The following is a 12120-nucleotide window of genomic DNA, read 5'->3' on the forward strand; positions in this document are numbered from 1 at the left end:
CTGGAATTTACACTCATCTCTGCCAAAGATCCAAGGTATAAAAGCTGCCTTAGACACTGTAAGCCTGGATGTCTGGCTTGTCCAAGGAGGATTTACCTTTGGCTGCCTGGAAATGAATATATTCTCATGTCTTGGCAGAGCAGTCTTGGCTGTGGCAGTTCTTGTGTTGGAGGAACTGGGAAGAGAACAGGGTTCAGAATAACCTAACTTAATATTTCTGAGCTAATCCCAGTGTAATACCTGTCTTCCACTGCTATTTATTCAAATTTATTTATGGTTAAATCATTCATAGTGCACCAAATATTGTGGCCAATATGAATTAGAGGTAGCCCACTTAACATCTGAGGTCGTTGTCTTGCGTTATAGTCAGTACAACTGGGAACTGAGTTCCTGTTCAGCTGCATCATTCAGCCGGTCTGAGTTTACATTCACATTTCTCACCAGAGGCGTTGCTGCATCAAGAATTACTGACCGTACAAACAAGAAAACTTGTTCATCTATTGATTAATGAAACACGAATTCAGTTTCCGCCACGTTTTGTAGTCGACTTCCTGCATTTGGCTCACTTGAAGTAAATGGAGAGAAAATATTTTAGGTGGACCAGAGTTCGATTCTTTGATGCGCATCAGAGTTCAGTCGCACATTCACACCTCCCCAAAAGAACCAAACGTCTGAGCAAATGAATTAGGATTTGTTAAAGAAGGGCTGGTGTGAATGCACCTTTCATGTTTTTTTTTTTTTTTTTACCGTGGATCTACGCTAATGTAATAAATACAGAATGTACATGTTCTGGTAAAATGAACAACTACTTTGGAATTTTTCTTTTATTAAAAAATAAATAAATTGAAGTATTTGTCCACAGCTTCTCCCAGCTCCATCCACAATGCTTTTTTTTTTTTTAACAGATTGCCAACCTGTTGCTATATGAAATACATTACATAAATTTTGTCTGTGTTTTCTAAATAAATGCCAGAAGGGAACAAAATATAATGCTGACTCAATGCTATATTTAAATCACTTACCAGTGTGTGACATATGGGAAGACGGGATTGGTTGAGTGGCTAACCCTCTGTTAGCCTGATGTGCACTTGTGTTAATTGGCTGATCATTCATATTTCCATTCGTTTACTCTGCAATATGAGCATTGTTTAAAGCCTTTCTTTTCAGTGTGAGATAAATAACTTTTTGTTTGCAATACCAATTAGCTCTTTTTTTAAAGTTTATATTCCTTAAAACCATTTAACAATTTTGTTTTTGACACTGAAAGGGGCTCAGAGTTGTTATTTAACGGTTTCCCTGTATTTCACACACTGATTTTAACCAAAGTTAATTAATCTGCTGGACAATAAAATAGTGATAGCCATATTTTGATTAGTCACTCCATGCCAACCCCCATTAAAAACGTCCTGGGCACGCTACTGGTTTAATGGGTGACGCAGGTTTGATTATATATTTCAAAACGTAACTGGATTCAAGAAATGAATCACGACACATATATATGTCACAGAAATCGCAGCAGGAGTGGTTTACTAAAAAGACATCCACACCTGCCCCTCCTTATTTGAGGTGACGACTGAATAAGGCATACTGTCGCTTTAAATGACAACACATCCCAGCAGTCGCTCGATCTCGGGCGAGTTTCGCTGCAACAAGCAGTTCTTTCAACAGACAGTGTGTACAGCAGGGTAAACCACTGATCAACAGCCTACTACACAGGAAGGAGAGTAAGTGTCAGTTTATTTAACCGACGTGACGATAGGAGAGCGAGAAAGCTGCTGGAAGACGCTGAACCACAGGTAAGTTGGTGTTCATTGAGATTAAAGTAAATGAGTTTAATTAAATACAAACAGCGAGACGAATACAGAAGCAGAGAAGGTGAGAAGTAGCACTGAGGGGGAGCGAAGAGACACAATATTACACGATTATGCTGAGAGTTTTGTTGAAAATGTGAGCCAACAGGTGAGTCAGGTCACACCTGTTGGGAATGTAAACCCAGCGTTAGTTTAACTTGCAGATGGCTTTAATCTTTCCTTGACGCACCCTTAAAAGCTGTCGTCTTGTTTATGTCTTGACAGGTCGGCACAGTTGGCGATCACTTGGAGAATAGAGCCTACAGCTGGACATGGATTATTGGTCCTCATCGCTTTGGATTTAGTTAAGACGCAGCGCAACTCCGCGCCTCCTTTTCCGTCTCCTCCCGACGAGAGTGCGCCAAGAACAGGTGGATCCTGTTTTTGTGCTTTGTTCAGTCTCCTTTCTGTCATTATGGGGAATCAGGTGGAGAAATTAACACATTTAAATTACGCAGAGGTGCCCACATCTGACCCAAATGGCTTCGACCCCGAAGGGGAGGTACCGCGGATTGGTGTCTCTTATATTTTTTCTAACGACGATGACGACGAACAGGACGATAATTTTGATCAGTTTTCATCAGATAACCAATCGGCAAGCCACGAAGAGAAACCCTTCGATCCCCAGGATGAGCTGGATTGCACGATCTACTACCGAGAAGAGTGCGTCTACGAGAGAAACACCGGAGCCGCGTCTTACTCTCCGGAAAGTCTCCTGAACAAGTGCAGACCGGGAGACCTGCTGGAGTTTGTTGCCACCGGACAGTACCCGCATTGGGCTGTTTACGTCGGGGACTTCCAAGTAGTTCATTTGCACCGAGCTGAGATAAAGAATAACTTTCTAACCGACGTGAGCCTGGGGAAAAAAGGCAGGATAGTGAGCAGCCTCTACAGGTACCGTGCGCTCCCACCGGAGGTGATAGTGCGCAATGCCCTGGACCACGTTGGCTCCAGAGACAGAGAGCTGTGCTGGAGAAACTCGGAGTGTTTTGCCGCCTGGTGCCGCTTTGGCAGACGGGAATTCAAAATAGGAGGCGAGATCAGGATCGGAAAGCAGCCTTACAGATTAAAACTGCTCTTTTCTGAAAAGAAGAGCCACGTCTTGGAGTTTCAAAGCCTGGAGGACGTGATCATGGAAAAGAGGAGGAATGACCAGATTGGCAAAGATGCTGTGATGCAAGAGCTGGCCAACCATTTGAACGCGACACATGAAATCAAAGAAGAGCTTTTTGTAAACTGATAGTGGAAGTTCTAGTCATCTGGTGTGGATTTTGGACTTTTGGTTAAAGGTGGTGGTCGATGGAAATGCACATGTGTGCATTAAAATTTGACATGCGCGTTGGTTAGGGTGTGCTGTTCCCTCCAATAAGCCAGTTAAGAGCTTTTGTCCACGAGCATGTGTTGATGTGCCACGCTGCCAACAAATGTACCAATGCAGAGAGGGGTTTGAGGTTCTCTATAAGATTTTACATTTTCAACAAAAGAATATGTGACTTACTGTGATAAATAGCCTACTTTTGCATCAGAGCTGCAGCTGCAGACTAATCGTTTAGGGAACAAGTCAAAACTGAATTACCCATAATTATTTTTGTAATCCAATGAATCTTTGCACAATGAAGAGGAACGCTTCCTTGTACTTTTATCCTATAAGATTTCTAAAAGTCCTTGTCCCCATAAAACTCAGGTGTTGGAGATAAATACAGAGTGAAAGAGAGTCAATTTGTAGCTTTTATTGTTATCGTCTCAGTCGTAAGGATTTCTTTGTGTTGCTTTATATTCAATCATATCACAGCTTTACCTGTGGTCTCTGTTCATAGCCATGACTGTGCACCTTTAATGATTCACCATTTTCAGTAGCTTATTTTTTGGAAGAAAAAAAAAACGTTTGTATGAAAACTTGTGAAAAATAAATATATATTTAAAGAGTAAAGCTTTTTTTTTAAGAATAGATGCGAATGACCTTTGACATATTTTATGCACCACACAGATGATTTAAAAATTCTCACCAACTTAGAAGAAATGTGTTTGTTGTTGTGTGGGGAGAATGTTGAATAGCCAAGAATTACAAATGTCATTGCTGCTAGTTTTGATCTAAATATTTGAACTCTGGCAGCTCACAGACACTCAAACATCAGCTTGTTTTACTAAAAAAAATTGGCATGTGTCAAGTTGTGTTCCAGCCATGCTGGCTGTTTTGTTTACACCTCTGCTCACTGTAGATAAGTCATTTTTGATAGTTTAGCCACAGGCTAACAGTGTTTTTCATCCATAATTTGGCATTCATTACTTTCCCCTAAATTACTGCATTTATTAGATTTAAGGAAAAGGTGCAGTTTTTTTTGTGCAGCCACAAATAGATTAAATTTTACCTCTAGCCATATTGCACCACCTTCTACTTTTTTTTTTACAAAAAAAAAAAACAAAAAAACCATTGCTGTTTGTATATTAGAATATAGAAAATGGAAAAGATGAGATTATAACCAGATTGCAGCACAAAACAGATGCAGAAGCTGTGATAACTGATTTTAAAATGCCAGCGAGTGCCCATTAGACACTTTGCAGTATGCTCACATACAGACACTGCAACAGAAAAGACTGGTTGTTTTTAACTGCTACTTCCTATTTTTTTTACCCCCTTCTGAGCATCAGAAGAAGCTGATGATTACAGCCCTTGTAGTCAGTTGGTGACTTTGACCACTTTTAGCATTTTTCTTTGGTGATATTTGCAAGGAGACCATGCTGTTGTCGTTTTGTATCAGGTAACGTCCCCCTGGACCCAGAGTAGGATGATCATCACAAGTGGTATCACAAATAAGAACGCTGCTGGACACATTAGCATTTCTTCATATCTCTGTAGGCTGCCACGGTGATGAAAGATGAATTGTGTGTGATGCATATTTATGATAATCAGTCTTTTTTTTTGCACCACACAGAGTGGGAGCAGCACTGACTGAGTATTAAAGCAGCTGCCAGGGGAATTGTGAATATTAACTCATATTTTTCATCATGTGTGACAAAACAGAAAACGAATTACACATACATTACATATTACATTTAATTATATTTTCTCTGCACCAATCTATGTCATCTTTGCAAACTAAATATGTAGAAAATCCTATGAAACCTAATATGTAATTAGGGTAAAAACAACTCCATTAAGAGGAAGTCCTCACATTTTCAGCTGCGTTCATATAAATATTATTAGTCCTATTTCATTATGCAGTTAGAGTGCTTGTAAAAGTTTGAGTGCTGCCCTGTGGAGATTCCTTGCAAAAAAAAAGGGGTCTTATCAAATGACCCTGTGTGTATCCTGGAAGACAATCTGAATGGGTTTTCTTCATAAAACATTAACAAAATCCATTTTAGAAACACTTGAAATTGTAGGTAATTGGATTTGCCAGCCTGCTTAATCACCTTTGGTAATATGATTCTTTTATGCTTTGGATATTTCCATCCATCCATCTGTGTTTTTATACCCACTTTTTTCCGTGCAGGGTCTTGGGGAGGCTGGAGTTTATCCCAGCAGCTTCTAGGCACCTAGACGGGTCACAGCCCACTTTGGATATTTTCATGTATGTGCACAATGTCAACATGCTTCATTCCCCTATGTTTCTTTCTCTCTCTCTCTCTCTCTCTTTCTTTTGGAACAGTTACATAAGAGACTTTGGGTTAATCCACAAACATCATCATCATCAATCAACAACTGATGTTTTATTTTATTAGAAGATTTGCTAAATTGGCAGATAGGTATAACAAGCTTAGCTTCATATGAATAACACACAACAGTATAACACAAAAAGTCTTGCCACAAGTCATTACAACACACTTTGCATCTTTCACATCAAAGCATGCACTGTGCAGTGGATGCAACCCTCCAGCCTGGTTTCACAAATTGTCATGTTTCATAACTTCGCTTCCCCTTGTTGATGCTTGTGTGTCGTTTAACACTATGTGACAGCGTGACACCTTGACCTGTATTTTTCTCCAATCCTAACCATACAGTAAGTCATTTTAATGGCAGAAAACATAATATAAAAAGGTAAGAATGTGTATAAATGAGCTAAATATGATGAAAGTGGGGTGTTAGTTTTACTTATTACAGTGAGATTGCATTTGTATAACATTTACACACACTTTTATTTTTGTCTAAAATGCCTTAGAGAAAAATTTGTACACTTCACTTGAAGCCTTTTAGAGAGGTCAGGAACAGTGTCCTCTGTGGGAGAGAATAATTTCTTTGTTGTGGACATGAGTTTAGAAACTGCAGAAGTTTTGCAGGCTTGGGAATGCTCTTTTATATTCTGATGGTTAAGCAAAAACCCAAGAAACAAAATATGCCTCTTTATAAAGGTTGTTGCACCATTTACCCAAAAAGATCTCAAAACACTTCAGGAAAAAGCCACCTGCAACCACATTAAATGACATGCGATCTATATCAAAGCCATCTTTTATTTTGAACAAGTGTGAAACCTGGGAAAGCTTTTAGTTTGACGTGTTGGCTCATTCATGTCAGCCTTTTGGCCAGCAAGTCTGTCATGTTTCCTTTGAGGGGGTTGGAGGAAAGCCGACACCCTTTAAGCTAAACAGGCAAAACAACAGAAGTTGGGGATAAGCCAAGACTCAAATCAAACCCACCCTGTTTACAAAATGCCGTTATCTTTAAACAGTCCTCTCACCTAAATACTGTATGTCTGAACATTGGATGAGTGTGCTTATGAAGAGATAGTATCTGATGGGCCTACAGGAAGTGGGAGGGTATTTTAGATGTGGCTTTGAACTACTGCTAGATTGTTATCCTTGTGGGATGAAACCAGGTATGAGAGATCATTTTTGAGGGTTTTGCCAATTTCAGGTTATGCACTTTTATAATTTAATGACTGAACCTCACTACAGGGGTTATTTTGCCACACAGGTTTTTGCTACCCAGAGGGTCTCTGAACTGCTAAGCTTTTTTCCCCCTCCAATATAAGATTCCTATTTAACCAGTTAAAATATGGGATTTACCAGCAGCTGTTGGGGGAAAAGAGTGTGGCTGTGAGATAAGATTGCAAAACAGCTAAGCAAGTCTGTGGCAGCTCTTGATTAAGAGGTTGTTTCAGGTATTTCTGATTCCAAAGTTTGCTGCACTAATACCAACAAGGGTGTGATTTGGATGCCGAGACACTTTCTGATCATGTTATTTATTAACTGTTAAAATCAAGAAAATGTCTGGTTACTCAAAATCTCATCTTCTAAAGCTGGGACAGAGTGCTGTGTTTGCCTTCACTGCCCACTCACCTGAATCATGTTTATGTGAGTCATTTCCATTTCCTGTGGATAGAGAAACAATAATGAAACTCCAACGGCTCTTGTAATTCTTAAATGAACTGCTCTGCACTCATTACTAGTCATCAATCCAAAGTGCTGCAACTTAAACAACTTTTTTTTTTGTTTTGTTTTGTTTTTTCATATCTCATTGCAATCTTGTCTTTGTCTATTGACATGTACTTGCACTGAGTTAATTATTTATATGGGGCTCACACCAGTTTGACACAGTCTGGGCTGTGTTTACTCGCTCTCAGACTGGCGCTGCGCTGCGATTCTTCTCTTGTCCGGATGTTGGATGATCGTTTGTTTGTTCAGCAGAACAATAGCAAAGTCCAATCCCTCCCCAATTCCATGGAGTTCTAAAGGTTGCTCCCCCTTTTCAAAGCCCTGTTCCCACAGCCGAGTTTTACATGGTATTATTTCACTCTCTTTGTCTTATGTCTGCTTTTTTTCAGCTACACAACAGTTGAATATAAAGTGTATGCTATAATGCATGCAAACACAGCTTTGTCGTGTGGTTTCTTTCTCTTTCCTCAACAAATGTGGTTTTTTAGGGCTGAGCAGTAGACTGTGAAAGTAAAACTGCTTTTGAGAGCTGAAACTTAGAAACCACTGATCAGTTTATAGAAACCATGGTAGCACAAAAGAAATAAAAAGGAAACAAGACAATGCAGCAAATGAGGCTGTGAAGATACAATGTGTAAGGATGGCTGTGAGACAGTGTTAACAATGTATCTGATTTGATCTGACTAGAGGTACAGTGTTAATACTTGGGACAACAGGAGCTGATGAGCTTCCCAGAAAGGAATCAGCCACTATTCTAGTTTGTGCTGTCATGTCCAGTCAGCCGAGTCTGGCTGGTTTACATAAGCAGAACCAGAAAACAAGAAAGGGCCAGAGGAAAGAAAAGTGACCCTGTTCTCTGGATGATGATGGATGAATACAAGAGAGAAAGGGTAAGGGCCTCGTGTTATGACCTGAGAGAAAGTACAGAAACAACAGTGGTTATTAAACCCTCATACTTGAGCTGAAATTTGACTGAGAATTGTTGCCTTTAAGCTCTTTGACCTGTTTGTCAGTTCAATTATTCATGGGAGGCTGATTCAGTAGCAATCAACATTTGTCTTATTCTGAGTCATCACAGGATTTCCTGCCCTGGTTCCTTAGCAATACTGACTTTACACTGCGCGGGTAAAAATATTCAAAGTCATACAATTTCAAATTAGCAGCAAGTCAAATTTAGCAAATTATTCCATTGTAGGCCTTTTTATATGGATGGTGTTACATAAGTGGAGAAATTGCTCATTATTTCTCCTTTTTCTCTTCCAGTGACAGTCTTTATTTTTCCTTTAAATGCCTACAAGTATTTTACTTATTCACAGAGTTAATCTTCCAGAAGGTGAAGAGAAGTCTTATACATTCACCTCATACAAATTATGTTTATATACTATAAAACACAGAATCCTTACAAAGCTTGCAAGATTAGACTTGAACAAACTAGGAGTTTAGGAAGACACATAATAGGAGCCTCCCAGAGGATGAAATTAATGCTTATCAGCATTCACGTGTGTAATTTTAATGATGTTGCTTTTGTGCTTTGCCACATTAATTGTCAGGGATGGAGTCACGATTTCAAAGGTCCCTCACCGTAGAAAAGTCTTACTTTTTTAAAATTTTGTTTTACTTTTCCTTGTACTTCCCCCTTTTTTGCTTATTTAGCCATTTCAGCTGAATCATGCCTGTGAGTTAAGTATTTCCACATCTGTTCTTCATGCTCGCTATTGCCCCACTTCTCTGCATGAACTGCAACTTTCAGATTCACTTGAAGACCCTGTTTTCTCTAAAACAACAGTTTTTGTTTTGCTTTAAAAAAAATACCTGCATGGACTAAAAAGGAGCTAATTAAATCCACTTTCATTGCTAGTAGGTACAACATATTCAGAACTAGAGTTACATTCAGCTACTATTACTACTACTACTACTTCCTCCCAGGGCACAAGCCTATCAACTACAACTTAACCCTTTTAGCTCTGGGCCTGTCTTTTAGGCTCTGCTTAAAAGGAGGTTTATTTGAATACTTTTGGAGTCATGGTAACAGGAGCACCTGCGAGTTAAATGTGTAATCAGTATATGTGTTACTGGAGAAGAATAAATGAATATGGCACACAGCACAAATGAAAACACTTTCAGGATGAATATGAATATCTCTTTGGAATGATGCAGCTGTAGCTCTAAATTTTTTTATCAAGTCAAAGTAAAACATGTGAACATTATCTCTGCAATCCAACTCTGATAAAGTAAAGCAGAACAAAATTAGAGTGGTTATATAAACAGTTGAGGTGAGGTCTTCAAAATGGCCATTTGGCACAGGTTAGCACAGTTTGGCATCATCTGTTTTCAAAGTTCAGGTTTTGAAGTTTATACAGATTATGGAATTCAGCCCTTGTAGCAGCACTGACAATGCACTGCCATCTATTTTCCTACCAGTTACAGTTTGTCTCTCTTCACTTTTTGTCCATGAGTTGTTGTTGTCTGTTTTAAATCCTACATTTTAGAGGTTAAAGCCAATAAATGTGTGTTGCTGTAAGAAAAAGTTTATGTTACACCGTGCAGTCCTGAGTGACAACCCTCTCTAACTAAATGCAGTGCTAGTTTAATAGCAGGCTACAAGTTTACACACAAAAAAAGAGAAAAAACTAAACAATTATTGTCTTTATCCAACCAAACACAGAATTTTAAAATGTAATCACATCTGTTTGACCAAAATTATTCTCAAGCCTGGATCAACATGACCTAAAAATGTGGTTAAATGTTGAATAACGCCAGTACACTCAAATAGACTAGATGGGCATAGGTGTGAAACAGAAGCTGAAATGTTCCATATTTTTGCATTATTTGTAAAAACAGTAAAGTGTAAGTGTAATTTAATAGAGTAAAATTTCTAATAACACTGCTCTCATTCACACATGTTTCTGTTTCTTTCATTAGACAGCCAAATGCAGGGAAAGTTGTGCCTGAAAACAGCCCAATAAGACTCTGTGTCATTTAACGGTCGGTCACATAAAGCATTTCCACACTGCTGCTCTCATAAACTCCAAATTTTATAAATGGAGTCTCATCTGAGAAAAATCACAGTTTATTTAAAGTGAAGACAGTGTGGAGTGAAATCGGCTTTACTAACATTTATAATGATCGCTCAGAGAGAAAGATAGTTTGTAATGGATGTTTTGATCGTTTCTATCATACATTTCACAGCTTTGCAGTGTCACCTTGGGAAATAGCTCAATTCTAACTGCAGTTGGCGACATTTTTGACATTAAGACAGAGGGATGCTAAACTTGAGATGCAATAGTGAAATTGTTTATTTGAGGATCAGGTTTAGCTGGTCTGTGATGTTTATTCATTTTAATGGACAGATTGAATAAGTTAATAATATGTCAAAGTGCAGGCACTGAAAATGATTTTAACAGTTGCTTGGATAAAGCATTTATCTATCAATGGTATAAGCAAACTCAAACTAATCAAATGGTACCACGCAGAAGTGAACCAGAGCTGTCATTGGTGATTGGCGTCATGCCTAAAAGCTGCTCTGGTAACAATTACAGGGAGGTGATTGCTGTGCACTTTTATGTTTCGAGCATAAAAGATTGTTTCAAGGGTGACAAGATGGGTTCTTTTGTGATTGTGATCTTATGAATTAAAATGTGAAAGCTTTATTATCATTAATCTCACAGAGTCACAGCATATAAATTTCACATAAATCCAGCTGCTTGACCAGAAAACTCCCACTGCCTTAGTTACATATTGCAAATACATTTTTTTTCTATTTGGCTCAACAATTTAAGCAAAATATTTTAGTGCTAGCTCCAAAATGATTTCTTCATACACTATTGCATAAAAAATGCTATGTAACCAATCACATCCACTGGGAGACAATAAGCAAAAGATTGGTTGCATGATATGACAACAGCCCAATAAACCAGGAGAAACTCCGAGGATTGCTTTTGTGTCTCTGTCATATAACATCTTGGGAGTACTTCTGCATCAATGGTTTCTGAAGTATTTGTATTTGCAAGCGAACCCTGGTGCAGTTCGCTGACAGTATGAATGAAAACTGACTATTCAGTGAACCAAAGAGAGGAAGTGACATGGAGCACATTGTATCTTGGTGTAGCTTCTTCTGAAAACCCTTTTTTTTTTTTAAAAAAAACCTAGGTCTTGCTACATGTTCCAACACTGTCACCTGGGTGACCCACCGGGAAGTTGCACTTAACATAAAGTATACAATACAAAGTATTTTATTAAAAAAAAAATATCAATTATCCATTAGTTTACAGGAACATAACTCCAAGGCATGATGTCTGTGTACAGGCTGTGACCGCTGTTGTTGAATGGAAAAAGAAAGGTCTCCATGTTAGAAAAGGTTATAACACCACGCGACATTTGCTGTGTGTAGCTCTGTGTGTGTATGTAAACAAACATAACCTTTGCTCTGTGCTCATTAACATGCACAGTGCACATATGTGAGGGGTTAATAAATATGTTGATATTTCAATACGCTACTAATGTGTTTGCATACACACACATAACGCTAATTCATTTTATATCAGCTAAACCTTTTTTATTTACACCACAGGACTTGCTTGACATTTCCACTCTCATGTTGTTACGACATACAAGCTATACAAGCTGCCCACCAATGAAAAGAACTGTGACTTTCTATTTCCTCTACAGCTGATAAGTATCCCATCATCCTTTGTGGGTGTCTGCTATGAAAGCAGATGTGCTCAGTGGCAACCTGAACAACCTGCTGGCTTAATCAAAGATATGGAAATGGAAGCAGTAGTGGCAGAGTGAGGGAGACTGTGAGAACAACATTATGTTCTTGTGGACACGTGTGAGGTCAGTGCATGAGTTTGTGCAAGTGAACTAGTGGGTGGTGGAGCAGCAGAGGTCTGGCCCT

At 38.8% G+C, this 12120-nt stretch overlaps 1 protein-coding gene across 2 annotated transcripts; it reads left to right on the plus strand.

Annotated features, from left to right (window-relative positions):
- Window positions 1-1612: 1612 nt before the first annotated feature.
- On the plus strand, window positions 1613-4249 carry lratd2b (LRAT domain containing 2b). Of its 2 annotated transcripts, none has more exons than XM_041988698.1 (2): window positions 1613-1796; window positions 2076-4249. In XM_041988698.1, the coding sequence occupies exon 2, from the start codon at window positions 2266-2268 to the stop codon at window positions 3088-3090; it is 825 nt and encodes a 274-aa protein (XP_041844632.1). In that variant the 5' UTR covers window positions 1613-1796; window positions 2076-2265; the 3' UTR covers window positions 3091-4249. The 2 variants fall into 2 exon arrangements, with proteins under 2 accessions (XP_041844632.1, XP_041844633.1); XM_041988699.1 differs by having other exon boundaries at window positions 1698-1792.
- Window positions 4250-12120: the final 7871 nt, after the last annotated feature.

Source organism: Melanotaenia boesemani, chromosome 6 (genome assembly GCF_017639745.1).
Source record: "Melanotaenia boesemani isolate fMelBoe1 chromosome 6, fMelBoe1.pri, whole genome shotgun sequence".
Classification (NCBI taxonomy): Eukaryota; Metazoa; Chordata; class Actinopteri; order Atheriniformes; family Melanotaeniidae; genus Melanotaenia; species Melanotaenia boesemani.